This window comes from Plodia interpunctella, chromosome 12 (assembly GCF_027563975.2).
Source record: "Plodia interpunctella isolate USDA-ARS_2022_Savannah chromosome 12, ilPloInte3.2, whole genome shotgun sequence".
NCBI lineage: Eukaryota > Metazoa > Arthropoda > Insecta > Lepidoptera > Pyralidae > Plodia > Plodia interpunctella.
In genome coordinates, this window is record NC_071305.1 from 1,934,759 (window position 1) to 1,958,479 (window position 23,721).

At 32.9% G+C, this 23,721-nt stretch overlaps 1 protein-coding gene and 1 long non-coding RNA gene across 2 annotated transcripts in view; one reads left to right on the forward strand and one right to left on the reverse strand.

Moving 5' to 3' along the window:
- Nucleotides 1-2,764: 2,764 nt before the first annotated feature.
- On the reverse strand, nt 2,765-23,402 carry LOC128673991 (uncharacterized protein). Its single transcript, XM_053752191.1, has 2 exons — nt 23,310-23,402; nt 2,765-5,668 (listed from the first exon to the last, which is right to left on the reverse strand). The coding sequence occupies exon 2, from the start codon at nt 5,663-5,665 to the stop codon at nt 4,283-4,285; it is 1,383 nt and encodes a 460-aa protein (XP_053608166.1). The 5' UTR covers nt 5,666-5,668; nt 23,310-23,402; the 3' UTR covers nt 2,765-4,282.
- Nucleotides 22,062-23,721, forward strand: part of LOC128673992 (uncharacterized) — a 37,650-nt gene continuing 35,990 nt past the window's right edge. Inside the window, exon 1 of the long non-coding RNA XR_008405138.2 lies at nt 22,062-22,227. This is a non-coding gene — a long non-coding RNA (uncharacterized LOC128673992). The remainder of the gene's footprint in view (nt 22,228-23,721) is intronic.

A 23,721-nucleotide genomic window follows, 5' to 3' on the forward strand; every position in this document is an offset into this window, starting at 1 on the left:
TTTTGTCACTTGAAACGGTGATAAATTAGCTTGATTAATTGTCCGTGAACTATAATTTCGTTCATAGAAAAAATTATTATCATACAAAAGACTAATTTGACGAAAGTACAATATGGAAGAAATTGACCATGACTAAAACATATTAAGGATTATTATCAAAAATAAACATTTCTCCGTAGTTTTAATTGATGGCCTCATATTTATATGTTGAATATAATGTGATAGTATAATTTTATCTATTTATAAGATGATTACATTATGTAAGTAAATTAGACGTAGGAAGTATTTTTTTACACTATAAATAAAATAGAGTTTCAGTTTCAAATATTCTTCTATGTTACCGTATCTGACCAACTCGTCCCGTTGACCAACTCGTCCCGTTTTACAACGTCCCGTCCAGTATTCGTACCGTATACCGTATGACAATATGACCACAACGGTGTGTCTAGAAATTATAATAAAAAATCGCCTTTTATTGGTCACAAGAAGATAACCCAGTTCAGAAGTATAGTCGCACTTATCTAAATTTTTATAGTAATCATGTTAATACTATTATTTAATTTAATATTAAATTAAATACAAAATACGGATAAATCATTATTTTATATGAAGACGTAGTGGAAGAGACAAAGTGCTATCTTCGAATTGAAGGTCAGCATACGGAAACCCTCGAGGCTTTGGGCCGCTATTTTCAGTTGGTTGTATTTTTTGTTGTTGTACAAAGTGTATGAGATGTAATTAAAGAAAAAGTCTCCAAAAAAGCTGTACTTTTTCATTTGTATATAGTTGAAACTATTTTTTATTTCAAGATTTCTGACGCCATTTGCTCCGAATATATTTTTTTCTTTTAAACAGATGGATAATGTATCTGATTTGTCTGGATGGCAACTACACACCTATCCTATTTCTAAAGAGCTGCAATGGAGTATCAGCAAGCTTGTAAGTAATAAATTTAACTTAGGTCCTTTGTCAATTACATTTGTCAACACAAAGACACGCAACGACCAGTAAGTACAAATCAGATAAACCCTATCAATTTCCATCTAGTTAACAAGATTCATAGACAACAGCGGCGGGTCATAGTCAAACTAATGTTAATTACTGTTTGGTTGACTCTTGTGATTGTTTGTTGATAACAAAGAGTGAAACAATGCTATACAATTTAGGATGGGTTGCACCAGTCAACTTTGACGTTGACTGACCTACGCTCCGGTGACGTTTAAACAAAAAGGCGTACTTTTCACTTTTCTGCAAAGTTGACTTGTGAAACCCACTGTAAGAGTAACAAAAATGATGTTGTGCTCGCTGTTAATTGGTATTTATGTATATGTATGTATTACAGTACGACAATGTATCTAATATAATATTTTATACAGTATACATACACCTTAGGAATCACACTATTTATTGGTGAAAACCGTATCACCGGTAGTTTGTTTTATACTATGTGAGGATATAAACACTGTATACGTACCCTAAGCAAAGAAATAGAAACCAGTAATATAGTACAGTCAAAGACTGGCTGACCGCGGAGTCATAAAACGTGGAAGCGAGACGTCGCCTGTCGCGTTCTCTGTCGCACTTGCGGGCCTTACGGAAGGCATAGTGATGCACCACGCGCGACGCAAGCATTGTGTCGATATTTATGTTGTGAAAAAGTAAGTTAATTACCGTGCGCAAGCGCACTTAGGGATCGATATACGGTTATCGATAAGTGACTCATCGCATGCCCCTCGTCCTAGCGCACCGAAGTTTTATGGCCCCGCGGGCAGCGAGTCTTTGACTGTACTATAGTACAGTCAACGACATAATACTGTACTGGTTGACTGTACATCAATTTTTGCCAGCTATTTAAGTCCCGCTGCCGGGCAAAACCTCCACGCATACCTGACCTTGGTGTTCTCTTGCCATTACTTTTTGAATTATTATTGAAACAAACGTTTCATTGTTCATTAATAATGAAATGTGAAAGTTTAGAATTAGTTAAACCATCACGCTCATAATATGATATAAAATTAATAAATCAAAACGCAACGTAGGTACTGCGACGGCTCAAACCAACACAATAATTTCACTAGTTCAAACCATTCGACTAATCGGATTTTGAATTGAAATTAATTGAACGATGTCTTTTGGGAAATATGGGTATTGGCAAATTGTTAGCTGACCTGTGAATATTCAACTAAATTAAATAACTTAAATATTGCATAATATATAAATTCATCATTTTTGTTGAATATCATCATCATTAGACATTTAATCGCCCTCATTGCTGGAGCTGGCCTTCCTTATGGATAAGGTGGTAACATTGACTTTAATTGTATGGTTTTTTTTTTACGCTGACAACGGGACTACGCGACATCACAATTACAAAAACACGCGAAGGTGAGATAAAAGATACAAAAATACATAATTACTATATTCTACATGACATTCTAAGACCATGGAAGAAACCGCGGGACACAGCTCTATTATGAACTATAATAAACTTGGATTTCAAGTTCAAGTACAAGGTCGGTTTACTATATATATACGACACAGATGCGCGTAACACATTGTCATAATTTATACGCGAGTAGACATTTAGTTAATAACAAGTTGTGTGCAATACATAGAAGTTAAAACGCGGTAAATAGAAGTGTTACCTAATAGAATAAAATAATTTAATATCAGATAACATAGATCCATAATAACACAGATTCATTAAATATCCATAACATACTAATAATGTTTTTACACAATTATCAACACCTTTCTTAATAAATTTTCTTTTTATCCTTAAGTACCTACTTATTTCATAAATTACTTAATTAACTAATGCCTGCCTGTCGCTCCCGCCTGGCTCTGGCAAACCCAAGAAATGTTGGTTTGATGTCGTTCTAAATTTGACATGCGTGCCAATTAGGGATGCCGATGGCCGTGCGAATTGGAGACTTAAAGTGCCGTGAGAAGTAGCAGGCTGAGAAGTAATCGGGAAAACGTTCAGATGAGATAGAAATAAAGATGTGTTTATTTCTATCTCATCTGAGAGTTGTTTGTTAGACAAATAAAAAAAAACCCCCGATTTTCAATATTCATTTCGCTACAAGTTTTGAACGGCTGAACCGATTTTTATAAAACATAGCTAAGAACACTGGGGATAAAATTATCTATGACACAAGAAAACTAAACGAAAATCGGTTCATCCATTAGGGAGCTACAATGCCACAAACAGTTACACAGATACACAGACAGACTTGTTAAACTTATAACAAACCTCTTTTTGCTTCGGAGGTTAAAAATAACACCTTTAAGCCACTTCTGTTTGATTTACATCAGCGTAAATTGTATAAAACAAACAAATATTCGAACATTGTATCCTCTGAACCCAAGTTAAAGTTTACTAACAATCCCGTTTATTCAGTCTTGTTTCAACTGTCAACAAGTTAAATAAGTTACAAATCTGCAACTATTTACTGGTTTCTTGGTATATATTTGCATAACTGTTATAGTAATTTTATTTAGGTGTAGATAATATTTTTTGATTTAAATATTTTTCTAGAGTTTCATTTTAATTTTATATGTCTATGATGTCTAGAACGTTATGTTGTGATTCGATGATGTCAGTCTATTAAAATATTATCTCTGAATTCGTTTGCTTCACTATTACCCTAGAGAGAATATTATATATGTTTTAATATACTCGTAAAGTTCACATGCAATTGCTCTTTAACTGTCACTTCTAGTAAATTGTATTAAGTTTCACTTGAAATAAAATAACATTTTATATTTGTATCCTATATTTCCAACGTTTTATTACAAACATAGAAATGATGGCTTAGTAATCACTATGTCTTTGTTGGAACTATATCATAATACTAGACGGGTTTCATTCACTTTCAATCGTTCGCTTGAACAACTTCGACCTGTTTTCACATTCCTTTTGATCATTTCACCGTGACCAAACACATTCAGTAAAACTTTAAGATGTATTAATAAACAAATAAAATTACATTATGTGATTTCTTTTGCTAATATTATATACTTACGCAGTAAAAATTTTAATGAAAATAGAAAAATAAATCATATATGCTAAAGAATAATGTTAAGGCCATATAATGTTGAAACATGGTTAAAATAAATTATACAATACATTAGCTAATGTATATACAGTTCATATTTTAGTTAATTACACAATACTCCCATACCATAACATTCCCATTCCGACTCACTAGTTTCTCAGAAACTGCAATAGAATCCTTAATCAAGACTAGATAAACTTTTACATTTTATCAACACATAATCATGGAACATTTACTGGTAAAAACATTTGTGGGTCGCCTAGTTTTGGTTCCAATCTTATGTTGACTTTTTGGTCACCATCGCCTACTTCGAGAAAACTATTCCAATCCAACATCCAGTAAAAGCCGTTTCTTCTAGGTGGAGGTAGTATTGCATCTCCCGGTTTCTCTGGTGCAGCACCTCCGAAGGAATCTTCTAAGTCAGCTATTGATGCTCCCGAATCTGTATCACTATCTGCCGCAGCAGAATCTGCTGTATTTTTCGATTCATCCACTAAGTTTTGCAAATTATTCTCTGCTAATGTAGTTGTTTCCGTTGTCGTTGTTGACGTTTCAGTTGTAGTAGAAGTATCAGTGGTCTCATTAGCCTGTCTTTTGTTCGCGTCATTTACCCGGCTACTCTTGTCGGCGTCAACCGGACTAATTCCTTGTTGCAGCGGTATCACTTTTATAGAATCATAGTCGATAGGATCATAATTTTTATGTTTAGGCAAATCATAAGGAAGGGCTGTTTTCTTTATTTCGGAAGAAGCTGTATCTAATTCAAAAGGTAATTCAGGGCGAAGTGGCTCAAATGGATAGTTGTTAGGAGATAAAGGGTAGCCATCATCGACAACAGGGCTTATATCGGAATTCGCTGGCACCAAATCATAAGACAAAAGGATATTTTCTGGTAACTGAACACTGCCGTCGACCACTTTCGCTGGAGGTAAAGGTTTAAAACCCTCTAAAGGCAAAAGAAAATTGTCTTGACCTGGTTTTCCTTTTAAGCCATGTGCATCAAGAAAAGCTTGTAACTCGGCCGATATATCCAGTTTTTGTTTGCTTGCAAGTTTAGCATTATTTTCTAAAGTCTGTAGCAACTTTTTACTAGAATTCACCTTTTTATTTGGTTTTGGAGTAACTTTCGACTCTGGCAGTACCTCTATTCTTGGTGGCCTTGTATATAGTTCTTGTAAAGATGAACCATCTCGTGGTGTGTAGGGTAATACTACCATTACTGACGGTTCACCTTTTTTTGTTGTGGATTCGAATGATACAACCGGTGCTGATGTAGCTACCACGGGATCTTTTTCTGTCGTTACGTTATCGATTATATGTGGTACTTTAGTAATGGGTTGAATTTCATTTTCTTCAGCACTATAAGACCTACTAGTTGTTGATATTTTTTCTTGAGATTCGGTCGAAGAAGACTTACTTTTCGCATCCTCTGCTCTTATATCGTTTAGTAACTGTAAAATTTCTGATCTTGATAGTCGTGGTAAATCTGTGTTTGCTTGTAAAATATTCTCCACTTGTTTCACTGTCTTCTCCACATCTACAGTAGCCGCCGCTGAGACTGTCGTCAATAATGCTGCAACAGAGCAGCACCACAGTAACTTCATCGTCTGTAAAAATACAAAAATATCAATGAGTTTTTATTTTTAAATTGGTATAATTATCTACAAGATCAAATTAAAATATCAATCATATCTCATATATAACTATTAAATCCTTATAATTTTATGCTGTCAGATCAATTCAAGACAGAAATGTGGATTATTGGTGTTTATTCGTAAATTATTGCACATAAGTGTTCAATAGCCTATTTACTTTACAGGAAATTTCATACTGACTCATTTACGTGTAATTAGGTCTGTCAACATCAGTAATTGGTTTCCTATTAGATTATGTTTCTGCTAAATTCAAAGTTTTATAAATATGCAAAGTACTTTGATTATTACGATATATCTCAGTATCTAATACCAAAACAAATAGGCATAATTGTATGTATCTCTTATCAAAATTATCTCATTAATGTTATGCGATAAATTCAATTACATAAACAGTTAGTCTCGTTCTAGATAGTATAGAATGAAAGAGACAGTATAATTGTTTGTGTACCGCTAAACTCACTTTCTAACGCTAACCAGTTGGCTTATTAACATTCTGATGGCCGATTATGAAGTCAACGTGAAGAGACTCAGGTATTGTATTTCTCAGATTCTTTTCAATTTAATGTTGTCTGGTTTAATTTACCGATGTTAGTAAAATAATATTATTTGTATTATCAATTGTCTCTTCGTTAAAAGGAAACAAGGTCAAACATATTTTTGTTTTCCATTTCTTGTTTGTCACAACAAATCACTTGGAATAACCAAATACTGATATACTATATTACAACTAAGTATATTTTTCTTTCCTGATACATAAGTCACAAAATTAGTCTCGCTGTTAGTTTAATATCGATGATGTAAATGACAAAGAGAACAAAACTTGCGTCAATCAAGTCGACGTTAATGATTCTTAGGGTGAGTTTCATCAGTCAACTTTGACGTTGACTTTAACCTGCGTAGAGAAACGCAAAGTAAGCCATTTTAGTTTAGCTAATCTAGGTTCAAGTTATGCCAAAGTTTACTGAACCCAATATTAAATACAAACTTTCGACAATATAAATCTGTGTTACAACTCTGTTAATTTAATGTTAATTTTGTCCCTTTGTGGAGAAGAATAAATACATGATATTTTAATCATAATGCCGTAACAGATAACCCATGAACTACTAAAATACAATTGATGCCAGATAAAAATATTTGCTAAGAAAATGAGCCAAGATATATTTGATCGGACGATCCCCGTTTGATCTCGAATTTCCATAGGGAAACAATAATGTAGAAATAGTTCACTGATTCACAGAGGATCATAGACATTTGATTATTTAAATATATGTGACTAGCTGCGCCCCGGGGCTTCGCTCCCATGGGAACTAGGGATAAAAAGTACCCTATGTCTTATTCCAGGTTATATTCTACTCGTGTACCAAATTTCATAACAATCGGTCCAGTAGATTTTGCGTGAAAGAGTTACTAACTTACATAAGTTTTCACGGTTTTCACCAACATGAAAGATTAGGTACTATATAAAATTATAGTTTTACCCGAGCGAAGCCAGGACTTGACAATATTATTAAAGTGATTGAGAATTGTTTCATAAAATTATAAATATTTCACTTTGGCGATCCATTTTTTTTTCACGTCAATGCGTGAAACCGATAATCGTAACATTATCCCAACTTTACTATTTCGACTTTAGCATGCGCAATTGAATTGGTTCTTCTGTCCCGTTTGTTTCTCTTTGGTTATTGGCTGGAGTGGATGTAATGTATCATATTGCTGAATAATAGTAAAATAAAATTTGAATAACACAAAAAAACGAATCTTGTCTTTTCGTTATCGCTGAAACTAAAAAGACATACTCATAACAAATTCATGTCTATTTCCAATGTTAACAGAATCTAGGAATTTCCACTTGTTAGGATTCCAACAAATTTCTATTGCCTCAATTCTCCTTGGGAATGTTATTGTTGCCTGACAAGAATGCGGTGAAGTGAGACTTTTCTGGAGGGACAACATGCTACAAAAGCTAGACAACATTGTTGTAACAGAAAGGAATGAAAGTAGTATGACAGTGGTTTAAGACACGAAAAGCTATATAACTGGTAGCTATAAATTTATAGATAATACCGCAGCTGGTATGAACAATGTTATTAATTGAAATAGAGCTAGTAATAAAACAGCGTCAGCACTAAATATTTTCAAGTATTTGAAACTTCCATTACAATTAGTAACTGTCACACGCTATGACCAACACACATTGCTCTGTAAAGCACAAAATAGCTACGTACATACGTAATTATTTTATTATAGTATTGCTTATTATAAACTGATTAGTGTCATCAACTTTCAAAGTTGTATAACATTTTGAGTCATATCGTATTATCCTCGTTCAGCTTTTTAGAATATTTATTTTGCATACGTTTTTCTTTATTATTTGCACTTCAATAAAATTCATTTATACCTATTCTAGTTTAAACATCTGCTCCTGACCTGACCTCTTGGATATTGTATCGTTGAGTTAGTATCCTATAACACAAGTCTCGAATATACCAGGTGGCTAAATCAATCTGTGTGATTTGACAACTCAACTTCTTTAGATTCGTTGTTTTGTATAACTGTAACATTGCATGTATGTAAGTAATTAGCGATTGATGTAGTAGCTCTTTCTATTAAGTAAATTTTATGATTTATGCACCTATTCATCTACAAGCTCAGGTTAACCAGACTGCTAAAACTAAATAGATATTCGCAGTATCCTACGAATCCTGTGAATCAGTAATAGGGCATGAACAAGGCATATAATATAGGCCCTATAATAGGGCGATTCTACAATCGCCCCTAGACGTCGTATAATACAAAATCACAAAGGAATACAAAATCCTGCGACGCTACGAAGCTCGGGGCCAGTAAAAAAACCTTAGAAGAAAGAAGGCTGTGATTTTTACAATCAGACACATGTTTAATGTCAACTCTTCGGTATGTTAGTAATGTCCTTAGGTATGCGAGTATTGCCTATCAGCTGCCTGTCCCTTATTCGCCTCGTACGATGACGTATTTCAATATAGTGGTATTATTATAAAAACGCGTCGATACTCGAGGTATATGGCTCGGGGTTCAATTAGGTCACGAACACCGCTTGATGGATAGCTCGCAATCGATGACACCACTCGATTACAGAATACAGATAGAACAGAATCGAAAGTTATAATATATTCATTCCTCATAATTTTATGAGCATTCTGCTTTCCGAAATGTCCCAGGTTGGAAACTACTCGTGCCACATGAGATAGTATATTATATTGACTCATGTATAATTATTTTCATATGTCTGATGCAACTTTAATGTGTTGTCATTTTTTTTATTTAAAATGGTCAACTAACCTTTATGATTCAAAAAGGTTAAATGATCTATAAATAAATATATAAGGACAAATCACACAGATTGAGCTGGCCCCAAAGTAAGTTGGAGACTTGTGTTATGGGATACTAACTCAACGATAGTATATTTCATAATAAGTATACATACGTATAGATAAACATCCAAGGCCCGGGCCAATCAGAAAAAGATAATTTTCCATCTTGACCCGACCGGGGATCGAACCCGGGACCTCTCGGTTCAGAGGCAAGCATTAAGTGCCACTGCGTCAAAAAGTTTCAATAGGTCGCAAGGTTCGGCTGAATTATTGGCCAAAACCAAAACTATTACAGAAACTAGATTTCAATGCCAAAACCGAATTGAACACTAGACATTCGGTTATTATTTATACTTATATAAACTTTATAGTTATATAAACACACCAATATTATAGTTAAACATAGTATAGAATATTTTATGATATTACCTATCAAATCCTAAAAATGACATTAGATGTCACAATTCTATTCTCTGTATATTTTCAGTTCAATTGAGGAATGCGTTTAGCAATCTGTTGTCGGTCTAGAATTTTTAATATTCTTGCTCTAGGTATGTTTAATTCTATACTAATACATGTTAAATATTACAGAATCCGGAAACAAGTCAAAAGTTTCGTATAACCGTCGAAAATATCAACGCATAGGTATCATAAGAGAATATGAAAAATATGTTTTCATTGTCAAAAATAGATTATTTATTTTAAACAGGCGTTTTAAACAAACAGGGGGTTTAAACATCCGTTCCGTTGGGGAGGTCTCACTTACTATTTGTATCAACACCACATTGCGTTTAAAGCGCGGGCAAATATCACTGTTTTGTCGGACATTAAAGTAAATTTAACGGGACAAATTATTTTTTATTAGTTAAAAAGTAAAATAGGTTTTAGTTAAAAGCTACAGTTGAATTATTAGCCGAAACAGCCAAATCGAAAACTATCTTTGCAGCTAGATTTTAGGCTGAAACGGAATATTCTTTGAACACATTTATTTATTATAGTATTTTTAAAATTTATATAAATACAATCCGCATGTTGAATTTTATGTGTGACTTTTAACTTTATCTATAAATCAGTGTTAAAATTCAAAATATAATAGGGTAGTTAATAAGATAAGAGAATTGTAAAAAATATGTATAATCTAGGTAAAATAGATATATATTAAGGATTATTATGACAATTCAGAGACTGTAATAATACAGCTGGATCATTATACGAAGCTTTAAACTTGGTTGGAAAATAAAAGGCCATTTTCAAAAAGTGTGAAATTATAAAAACAAACTCGACCATCATAAAAAACTTAAAATTTTGTAACAACTTTTATTAAGAAGTCATCAACATAAACGTAATATATATATATATATTGTAGCTGTCGAACAAACCTTATCTTTCTTGGCGAACATTTTCGCACGTTGTGACGTCACTTGTTCGTATCATTTAGTATGGACCGTTTGGACGAGTCCAGAAATGTGTGATTTAATTTTTGTCATATCTTTTTAAGTATTGTCATTATCACAGTATTTTTTTCACTGGTGTTTCTAATGATATTCGAATAGTCTTCAAAATAAATATTTGTCAACTAGCCTAAATTCAGGGTGTTCTATTCTGCTAACTGTAAGCCAGAACTGCTTTTCAATAGTGGCTCTTATTGACACGCAATAAGCACTTCTGTTAGGATACGACAACGACTTATCATTAGTAGAATCGATATCATGATCATCTTGAGAAGATAGTCATTGAGAATAGAATATTGGTTAGATTGTGTGCGCATATCAGTTTTTTTACGAGTATGTTGATTTTACTACTATTCGATTTTTTTTTGGTTTTGTTATTATTTAACTAAATGCTAGAGTAAAAGCTAATACCCAGCGCGTTAAACTGTAAAACTTGAGAAGGCAAACGAAAACGTAACAAATACATTAGAACAATCGAATTCTCTACCTTTTATTATCAAAAAACTGAAAACAGGGATGGAATTTCTGCTAGAAATGTCCATCAAACTTCGTGTGCAGAGATTTATATCGTAGAATCAGAAAGTTCCGGTGTTAACCGCAAGATTTCCAAACCTAGCGAGAGTAAAACGTAAATCATTCACCTTTAACCGGGCTGTTCGATGAAATAGTGATGTGCTTTTATCGATACTTTTTGTTTTTAATATTTATTTTCAATGGGCGTAATAAGTATTTCTTAAAGATATAAATAGGTATATTAAATCAATTTATAAAGGCGACGTTATCTATATTTTCAATTTAGCTATCCCTATGGCATTAAATTATTCATAACAATGTATGGGTACTTTTATAAAAATGCTGTGGATATAATAAAATGGATGAATAAAAATTCTAATCAATAGATTACTAACATATAAACATATATTTTTTTATAAGTAGTAAGGTGATTTGAATATTTGGAATTGATAACAAGTAAAAAAAAACCTATTCGTTATATAATCTTTTTGTATAATTGACATATAATATAATAATATACTTATTTTAAGCCGGAACTCATGTAAATAGATAATCACAGTAAAAAAAAATAATGTACTTATAATAATACACAAGAAAAACAAATTATATAAAAAAATAAAAATACTCCATGAGATTATCGGAACAAAACATCGTATCGATATTTTTTTCACATCACTGACTCTTAAGCCCAAACTATTGTACCATTGTAAGCCGACATAAAAGACGTAATATTTCTGAGTTATAACAAAAAAATCACGTACATGACAAACCAATGAAAGCGAAAGGCGCAAGCCTCGATTGGACAACGTGTGAATTTACACCACAATTTTCCGCACACAACATACATTGATGTTTTTGTACGCTGTGTCGCCAAGGACACGCGAAGTCACGAATCCATGCATGTTGAAATATAAGATATGGTCTCAAATGGTTTTAATTTGTTAGAACATGGTAAGGAACGTTTGAGGTTATTCAATACCGATGTATGCGCATTGATCTGCGTACTAGTGATTAATATTTATAACAGTAGGCTCCAGAAAGTGTTCCATTTTCTTATGCAATAGGATTGAGGTCTTTGTCCTTATATTTATTGTTTTTTCTTATTTCTTTCATAGTCGTTAGCTATGTGTAATTTTGTTAGGTAAAATGTAGATATTTTATTTTTATATTTTATGCATTTTTTTCATACTTTGATAGAAAATTACCCAGTACAGTTTTCAAACTACTTACCTAACTACTAAATGATAAGATATTTGTAAGATGAAAGTGAAAAAAAAAAAGTTTTATGTATTTTTGTTTAAATTTACTGTTTTGCACAAAGTTTGTATGTAGCAAAGGGTTCTCATTGAAGTGTGGTTTTTATTTAAATTTGGTTTGATCAGGTAGAATATAGGTATAGTATAAATAATATAAACTTATTTACAAATAATACTTTGTTCAGCGTGTCTATTAAATTAAATTTACAAACAATAAATTAATAAACAAAAAAACTTGTAAGAATTAAATTCAAGAGCCTGGTAATGTATGAATTTATTGTCGACGGTGTAGATGTCAGGAGACACACCCACTCATTCACGTACCGGTTCGAACTGGTTCAATGCAGCTCGTTTATCAACCTGTAGTGTTGTGGGTTCGAATCGCACGATCGGCATTGACTATTTCCGAATTGAATTCGAATGGGGACGCCATAAATATAAGGATGTTTCTAGAATGTTCTTGAAATTGTTTATTGTTGTGTTGTAGTTCCGAAGATTTTATCGACATTGTTGAAATAAAACAATTACTTTTCAACTGAAACTAAACTATACTAAACTAAAACTAGAACTGTTAAGCATTATGCATGAAACAAATTCATGAATGGTACACCCGTGGACTTTTGAGTCAAGATGAATGGTTCTAATCTGTTAGATTGCAATCCGATATAAAAACTATTTTTACTTTACTTTTTTATTTTAAATTTGATCGCGTTTGCCTCGTATCTAGCCTATTGGGAAAGATATGGTCGAAGATGTCACACACCAGCTCAAATAATGCCTATTCCTAATAGGGAAAAGGCATTAAGGCAATAGGCCTTGATGATGATCGAGGCTCTGGAGCTGTTCAGTCGTAAGCGTCTCATCTAACAGTCTTCTGGCACGTCTGTCTATAGCTTCCAGTGCTTCGAGCTGCTGGCGAATCTATTCCACAAATGGGAGTAATACTCCATACTAGTGCGGGTTTGGGCTTTGTAAAGGCTCAACAGTTGGTCATATAAAATACAGTAAATACATAATACGAGTATCTATTGAACATAACTGCAATTTAAATAAGGAAAAAGAAAAAAAATCATTAAACGTCCTTCAATAAAAGTCTTTTCAGATTTAAATAAAACGCCCTGAATAATTTAAACTTCTTAAATACTGAGTTCGCTAAAGAAACGTTTTTGAAGGGAAAATAAGCCATGGACTTGTTGAAGGGATTAATCAGTTTTGGCAATTACTGGAGTTACAAGTTGTTACAATAGAATTACTTTGTAGGCAGTTCTTACTTAGTCGTTAAAGCAAATGCCTTTAAATTTCGTTAAGTGTTTAAACCCTATACGTAATATTATCTCTTTTTCTGATTTCAGCATTTTACCGATTTTGTGTGTGGTGTATATGATAAACAACCAATCCAAATGGAGATATTAGACAGGGTCGTAAAATCTCTCATATTTAACATTGAAAAATTGAAAGATTATTTTTTACGTTGCGCTTTGGAGCTAGAGGTGATTCTCATACAATCAACATTCATTTCACCAACTTCCTCCAAATTTTTTTAAGATTCCACACACTTTCCTCATTCACAATCATCATATCAAAATCGAAAAATTTTATCATCGTATCAATCGATCGAACTTTTACGTTTGTGAATTTGAAATGATATATGAACTTCGATTGTGTTAGAATCGGCACACACGAAAATATTAGAGAGAAAGTTAATAAGATAAAAACTTTGCTGAATTTCAACTACACTTATCTGAACGTTTTCACGATTTTTTCCTCAGCCGTTGAGCAACGGAGCTCAAGTTCCGCTGTACTATTTTGCTACATCGTAGTAAAATGGCAAAATTGACGTGAGATTCCATCCTAGAATAGGACCACACCATAATCTCTCGTGGATGTCGTATAAGGTGGCTGAGGGATATATAGCCTAGACAGCTGATAGGTGACAATAGCATTCCCAAGGAGGGATGACGTAAGGCAGGCGGTAGGTTGTAAAATCACAGAATCTTCAAAATTTTAAGATTATTATTTACGCTGACCCGAGCTTCGCGGCTTCACGGCTCCACAGCCCCGAATGTAACTGGGGACATGAGTATATGAGACAGGTGATCAAATGGCAAAATGTTGACTATTGATTTCCCCGGAATTCCTCACGTTCTGTGATCAGCAAACCGCAAGCTAATGGTCCAATTACATCATTCCCTAATTGATATTAATTCACGTGCTTTAGGATCGCTCGTTAGTTACAGAGGGTTATTAGCAAAAATATTTTAATCGAAACTCCATAGTGATTTGAGTTATGAGGTTTTAGGAAAAATAAGTTTGTAACGTTTTTTCGTATAAGTGTTCGTTTAAATTTCTCGTTAATTGTTCACGTTTAATTTATTTTCCGTTCTTCTTCTTCATAGTCGTATTCCTCATGGCTGGTTATTACTTGGTATGAAACACACACAACAACTTTCTTGGCATTTGCATTGGAGTGATTTTCGGTTACAAATCATTTAATTTGAATAGAAATACCTAATAGTGTACCTAATCACTTCAATAAATAAAATATTTCTATAATAATTGTATTTGATTATAATATAATAGATTGTATGTAATCAATTACTCCATATGAATCATTGTGTCAATCAGTGATTGACATACACACACATGTGATTTTTTTAACTAAGATTTATTCTTTTTAATAATTTTTGCCTTTTTTTTTTTTAACTTTATGCAAAATTTCTAGGTGAAGTTAAATAACCATGCATATGATCAACTTAAGATTTCATATATCAATCTGATTGACGTGACTAATAATAACAATTTATGAGAATTTTCTAGATGTCCAATATTAGACTGTCCGTAAAAGTATCTACTAAATTGGTAGACGGAAGTGTCCTCGAAAAACCTATCTAATTTTTTCTTCATAATATAAGAGGACGTGAGAGCCACTTGGAAGTATTGGTACAGGTAGACTCGACACCACGTCAAGTTATCCTATCATGATACTCTATGCGAATGGTAATAGGGGTGAGTTTATTTTGAGGCAGGTTGATGTCTAGTCAACTGTGCTGACCTTCACCGTAGACCGCACTAAATGTGTTTCGTAAATGATTGGTCCATCAGACGATTGCTTCTTACGAAAATGCATCTTTGAACTTGCTTTAGGTACTAATTTTTCTTATTTAATTTAATGAATATTGATTTTCTTTTTTATTATTATCTATTAAATTCTTATACTACTACTACTACTACTACTAGCTACTGCCGCGGCTTCGCCCGTGTTAATTTTTTGAGATGAAAGCAACCCTTTGTCCCTTCTCCATATTTCAAACTACATGTACGCAAGATTTCAAGAACATTGAATATATAAAGAGCATTTACAGTATTGTTTAGGATTGGTATTAAAATATTAAATACAATTTTTTTTTATTCAAGTATTTCAATTGTGATAATCGTCACCGTGATTTTTAACCACCACAATCATCATGTACTTCCATCTAGTGTGATACAGTTATGGCAGTAATTGCTACAAGAGGCAAACTATACCTACTCAAAAATCTTTTCGTGGAAACATCGTGTACAAAATAAATTCAGCGATCCATAAAATCATATTTTCCTTTTATTAAAAACTTATGACCCTATTCGGCTTTGCACGAGATAAGCCTTAAAAAAACAGATAAAACTCAATATGAAAGAAGAAAGCTTAGAGACGGACAGACATCGAGGGCGATTATGTTTTATATTATGTCTAGGGATATACAACAGACTATAAAATAATCATTGCTATTTTCAACATTGCATAAAATATTACACAACCATCCAAATATTTCCTACATCATTGCTTCACTTTAAACAAGTGACGATCAAAGTATAAGTCGCTTCAACAAAGAAGTTTACTGTTTTATAGTGACATGACTACAGCCCGGGGCTGGAGTGCACTACGGAACAAATTATAGAGGATTGAGAAATGCAACTTGTAAAATATACTTTTCATTCTACTTACTAGCTGCGTCCCGGGCCTTCGCTCCCGTGGGAATTTCGGGATGAAAAGTGCCCTACATATTATTCCAGGTTGTGTTCTACCCGTGTACTAAATTTCATAGCAATCCGTCCCGTAGATTTTGTGTGAAAGAGTAACAAACATCCTTACAAACTTTCTTATTTAAGTACCTATATTATTAGTAGGATTTTTGTCAATACCTCCAGTGCTAAGTATTGTATTGCGATGAAAACTATATCAGATTTTAAGTTAAACCATCTGTCATATCCAATAGTTTTGCGTGAATCATTTAAGCATTTTCCCGCTATTGATTCACCATCTCTATGCGACACAACCACTGCCTTATTTTTACGTCATTCATCGTAATTATATATCATTTCCGAAATTTTGTGTTCCACTTCATAATTATCTATAACTTTTATGATTTGTAAAAAACCTTTTGGATGGAATATATTGCAGAGAGAGCATAAATATGTCCGAGGAACTTACTGGCCTTACAGTTACGAAGAGAGAGATGAAAAACCATTTGCTGATAAACATGTGCTTCCGCCCTAAAATGAGACCACATCAAATCTTCCCGTGGATGTCGTAGGAGGAAGGGATATAGTATTACCAAAACTTTAATCTGTATATTTATACGCTGAAACCGCAGTTAGCATTAAATAACAGGCGACGATGAGACAGAGAGATTCTTGATCTCACACAGAAACAAAATAAATAAACCAAATTGACTGCCTCCGAAAATCTCAAGTTTTAGAACCTAATACCGACTAATATTATAAATTGGTTTATTACCTCTTCACGCTATATCTGCTTACCCAAACTTCGTGAAATTTTGCATAAAAGTAGTTTGGACTTCGTAGTCCAAACTACTTTTAGTTTTTAGAAGTACATATGCCGAAAAAAATAAATATTACCGTCAGAATTTCACGCGGGCTAAGCCGTGGGTAAAAGCTAGTTGACGACCTCGGTGGCGCAGTGGTAAAGTTCTTGCCACTGAACCAAGAGGTCCCGGGTTCGATCCCCGGTCGGGTCATGATGGAAAATGATCTTTTTCTGATTGGCCCGGGTCTTGGATGTTTATCTATATATGTTTTTGCCATAAAATATAGTATCGTTGAGTTAGTATCCCATAACACAAGTCTCGAACTTACTTTGAGGCTAGCTCATTCTGTGTGATTGGTCCTAATATATTTATTGATTTAGTTAGCTTTAAGTACCAATTATTTTTTGTCCAGTACCATCGAAATTCGTACAGTAGATTCTGCGTGATTCAAATCATGTTTTTATTAACTGATTCATTTAGAGAGAGCTAGAATTCTGTTGTTAGGTAAACTAACGTGCCATGACAGCATAAACAGATACTATGTTTGTACAAGTGAATTTATACAAACAGTCGTTTTATCGTTGTTTTGTCATATACTATGACTTGTTATTGCAAATGTGGCTCTATTTTGACAGCAAAATTAGAATGTTTGGAATATTTGACTTAGTATATGGAATATTTTGATTGTTAGGTGTAAATAAGGGGACTGCCAGTATATTTACCTACATTAATTAGATAATTGCAACCATTTCCAATAATATAGGTACACTAGCACCGGTCTCGAGTAAAAAAATAATAAATTATACCCCTAAACCTTAATAGGAAATCACTGTATCTATTGGTGAAAACCGCATGAAAATCCGTGGAGTAGTTTTTGAGTTTGTCGCGAACAGATAGACAGACGTGGCAGAATACTTTGTTTTATAATATGTAAGGATATGCATGTTGAGATTTGACGTTTCATATAGCTAATATGGATAATAATAATATCTCAGCATAAGATACATGTCCGATATCATGTAACGGGATCAAGCAAGGAAGAAATAGAAAATATAGGAAAACTGCATATAATGCGAGTTTTAAATTTAAATCTTGCTGTGGAAGGTGACTAAGTTATACGTGTAATCATTTTAAGGCCACCATTGCTCACTTAGTTGGCAAATAAATTAATATGAATAATAAACTACTTACTTACGGTCCTAAAGAAAACCTAAAATCTTAATGTATTTTATGTTTAAATATTTAACTTAAAAAAAATCACTTTCATTACCATTCGATGGTGCCGATATTACAGATATTTTATTTTCCCTAATTATTAATTCGTAGAAAACTAAAATAATTTAAAAAAGCTTTAATTGTTACCTCGCGGAAAAACTATGGTGCACGCGTAACTTTTAATCCACATAATGAAATTTCTCGGAAGAACAATTGTAATTAATTAAAATATTGTTACATGTGTTCCAGTAATATGCAGGGTTACTGGTATGAAACGCAAAACCTCCTAAAGACTACTTGGGTAAATTCAAACAAGCAACTTTTATTCTACGACTTTTCGTGATTAGTATTTTATTTTTTCATATAAAAACTCATCTTAACTCAACACAACAACACGCGACAGTTCAGTAGCGTTATGTAGCTGAATCGAATATAGAGTTAACGTTTAAGAAACGACATTAAACCTAAAAAAACTGTATTTATTACGTTTAGACAAAAGTCGTAGAAGAAGAGTCTCTATGTACCTTATGCGCCTTTGGAATGTTATGCGTTAGATAACAGTAACCCTGTATATTATATAAGCATATAATTTTTTTAACGATGAATTTTAGAGCATTGTGGCCGTTGTCATTACCGTCCATCAAAATATGTTTATTTTGAAGGACGGTACAGGCTACTTGTATAATATAACGCTACTGAACCTTTCTAAAATCTTGAAAATCAAATATTGATTAAATTTTACACTACCCCCAAACACAGATTTATTATTCATAAATTGGGGTAGAAAAAGATTCTTGTCTTTGTAAAATTTAAAGGAATTACGGTAATCGGAATGGTCAAAAATTCACCGTAAATACTTTTTCACAAACGAACGATATATTTAGTATAAATAAGAAAAGTTTTATTTAAATGTTTAATAAATTATCGGTACTGAGTTAAATAACCCAACTGTTTTTACATAATATACTTGAACAGTTCTAAAAACTCTTCTTCTAAATGTAAAAATCTTGATTTCTTTCACTTCGTTTATAGAAAAAGCCATATAGTAAGAAACTTATGATCCAAAGACTTAGGTGTCTAAGGACCTTTTAACCCACAAGATATTGAGAGGCCATTGATAAGTATCTTGACGTCGTAAGTGACCTTCGTGTTGCAATTGTGTCAATGCGCTGCTAGGTTTGTAAACGTTTCCATTGTTCATATATTTTCTCATGGTAATTTGCTGTATTGTTTGATGTCTACCCATTTGTTTCCATCTCATGCATATCCAAAAATGTTACAGCTTTTGTCTAGTTTTGTATACATCATCTAAAATATGCTTAACCTTCTTCCGTGCAATATCATAATGTCTGTGTGTCTATACTACCGTAACTCCAATGCACAGTACTTAATTAATTTTAAATATAACTTCCAGGCCAGATCTGTTTTTTAAACAAATAAAATAATGAGTCCTTACTGCAGTCACAATTCCTAAGTTTTGTTAGAAGTGTGATTATTCATTATTAAGTGTGAACAGTTTAGGTTCTTTTGATGTAACTCGGTATAAAAAATATTATTGTAAAAAAAATATGGTTTACCACCTTATTTTTTTTTCAATAATATAGATTATATATTACGGGGTACACATAGCTGAGAGTTGCAATACTTTAAGGCTACATTTAGTCGTATATTAGATTGGCTTTATTTGGTGAAATTCATACCATATACAAAAATATTGCTAGTTTATCTTCCATTTTAGATGGACGACCTGGACATATTTTCTTCAGAAAAAATAAATAAGTAGGTATAAAAAATAAAGTATAAGTGAAATCATTTACACGAAAATATCCTTATAACCTTTCCGAATCTTATAAAAAAATCTAAAGTGTTTGACCGCGTTATAATTGAAATTTTGTCAATAGCTCTCGCAGAGGACGGCGGCGGGTCACTCTAAGTTCCGAATTATGCGTTGAGCTCCCTTATACCGCCTACATTATGGGCAAACAGTTCGCCAAATTTTGGCGGACTCTGCATACATTGCTGGTTTTTCATTGCGGTGAATAAACGCTCTTGGACAAACTACGCAATGTTCATTCATTCGCGTCGGGATTTGTCGGGAGCTCGGCGATAGCGTGTTGCCGGCATAATATTGAAATGCGTATAATATGATGTGGCTCGCTTCAGACGTTTTATTAAACGTTTCGCTTTTTATGAAGAGGTGAGGTGAAGCCCAGACATTTTGACTTGTGCATAAAAGATTTGCAATGCTAAAAGGTTGATAAGTATTGATTTGATCGCAAGTGACTCCTTTGATATTTTGTCAAAGCCTAGATTTTTTTGAGGACAGTTAACTCTGTAACATAAAATTTAATTTAATAAATTTATTTTCATTTTTCGTTATGTGGTGCAAATGGCAAACTAATTCGCATAAAAAAATTGATTTACATCATAATACTAATTGCTATTTTGAGCATTACAATGAACTATAATAGGTTGTATTCGGTTGATTAAAATATAAAAATATTAGATATTCGGAGAAAACCTCGAGATTTAATAATCATAATATAATAATCGTCAAAAACACCAATATCAAAAACTTTCCACAAAACGCCATCTTAAAAGATTCAAATCTCGCAGAAGATTTTAGATAAGTAACTGAGAATGTTTATTTCAAAAGCCGTATTTATACCACTATGTCTTGAAATCTGCAATCAATTTTGTAATGAATATTTAAATAATCTTGCGAAACACGCGCAATCGTTCAAAAATAACATGGTGATAACATTAAATCTACGTAAAATCAAAAGCTCGAATTACAGAAAATTAAGGCGATCTCTCTCTCTTAATCTTATTCAACTGCTAGTATTTCAGAGATAACGATTAATTAATCAAAATTTTAGCCGGCAAAATACATTTCCTTTATAAATATTTATGAATCTATTTGATCCCACTGTAAATTTATATAAAACCATCGTAATTTATGTATTGGCCCTGAAGTATTTCCGTGAAGGTTTGTCCAAGAGATTCGGTTTGGGAGACTTAAAAAGATCTCGGAAAGATAAAAGAAAGATTTTAACTTGTTCCGCAAATAATGCGGAAGAAGTTTAAGGAACTATTGTGACCGTTTTTGAATACAAAATTTTGACGGTAGATCTCTTGCTTCGTTCGATTGTTTTTCTGCGGCCACTCACAATCTCTCATTAATACATAATGTCCCTCCTTATTATTGTTACCTATTATTATTATGAAGCAGTGGTAGTCTAGTGGTTAAGTTAGTAAGTTAAGTTTGGGCCGGGCAGAAGGGGAAAACCCATGAAATGTTGGCTTGATATCGTCAGAGTTGATAGCCAATGGTCTCACAACTTGGGATGCAGAGGACCATACGAATTGGAGACACAAAAGTAGGAAAGCGGAACCTTTTAATGGCGGAGGAAGGAACCGAAAAATAGCTCAGATAAGTGAGGTGATTGGACTAGTGGTTTAACAAATCGCGCCACATGAATTTGTATATCAATCTGACTTATGTAGTTTTCGTAGACCACCATTTGCTTCCGGTAAAGGAAAAGGTCGTGAAGAAACCTGCACACAGGTGGACTGTTTAGAGCATGTCAGAACCTTGGACGACTTATACAATATCTGATAGCACTGTAAGCAGACACAATAATACACTCGACACAACATTACAGTGGAAATACAAAACTACTTTCAAGCTTTATGTAAATTTTACTTCGTAAAATATGTGCGTACTTCTTATGATACCTGCTTGATTTAATGTGGTGGTAATAGATACGAATTTGCAATGAATTTGTTGCAATTTATGTGCAATCGACTGTACAAACATCAAACATAAACACGATGTTACTGCACCTCTCACTTGCGTTATACGATTCATTGCAGTTACATAATTTGTGGACGACCAAACCGTCTCCGGCTTTGGAGGTAACTAGTTTTTAAAATTGGAACACTTTTTTCTTAATTCGTGTTTAAAGCCTGTTTTTGGCAAAAACTGGCCGCCATGTTTTTTTCTTTAGTCATATTAATATATAATAGGGAAATAATAAGCAAACATTCGTTATATATAAACTTAAGCAGTTGCCAAATAAAATAATTTAAGCTACGAATACACTGGGCAACTTTTGAAGCGCAACATATCACTTTGTCTCACGCATTACCATTGACTCGAGTGAAATAGCACATAGTCGATCTCACTCATGCAAATTGTAATGAAAAGGAAAGAACGATATGTTGCGTGTCAAATGTGAAAAATTAGTGTATTCGTGGCTTTATTCAGAAATTTGACCTTTACAGGCACTATTTTACGTCAAATTTTATATTATATATTTTTTTCTCAAAAAGCTATAAACTACTGAAATTTCGTAATGACTACTGATGAGAGGAAAATGCCGAAAGTAACTAATTTAAATACCAGAATTACCATTCTTCAAACAAAGTATACTATAAAAAGTATGTTTTAATTGTGATCGAGTGAAAGAAAATAAATGTTAAACATGATTAATCACACAAAAATATATATGATCGAGCTGTCCACTGGCAGCGCCCGTTCACGAGTTGACGAACATCGCGGCGCTCAACCATTCTTTAGCATGACTAAGAGACATCTACAAATAGCAGCAGAGATCAATTGAGTATTTTTAAAAGGTAAAATATGTTTATTTATTTATTTATTTATTTATTTATGTGAGTTATTTTTGTAAATTCCTGTAAAATATAATGTAATTAATTCTACAACGAATTATAAATAGGTACTATTACATCAAGATTCAGTTCCATGAAAGTAACACTAACCATTTTATGGATTAAAAAAAAATTGACGAAAGCCCTTTTAACGAAATCCAATTTGGCACACAAATATCATCCCAATCCTAAAAAAATAATCTGTGAACGCGTCATTCCAATAAACACAAAACATACAACAATCCAAACAACTGGCACATATCGTAAATTTCATTTGCAACAAAAAGAAAAATAAAGTATTTAAATTTTAAAAATAGAACACGTACCGCAAATTAACACAGTCACTTCACGGCCGGCTTTGCTTGAATCGACCTTACAACTGGTAACCACCACTCTTCGAATCCACCAGCCGTTACGACACACCTAAAGGTGACTGTACACTTACTTTGATTAATCAGTAAATGCCAAATGAAATCCCACATTATTATAATGATAATGGACAGTATGATTAATCATTAATGTACTTTTGTATATAATAGCAGATAGCAGATTTTTAAAATGCACTTTTAAAAAATCGGCTAGTAATTTCATACAATTTAGTAATTTATTAAATAAATATTTTAGTAGTCAATCACGTCTACAGAATAACGTAAAGGTTCCAATTTGTACATATTCTCAAGGGATTATTATTTTATTCATTATTGATTTTATACAAATATCGTAATAAATTTCTTATTT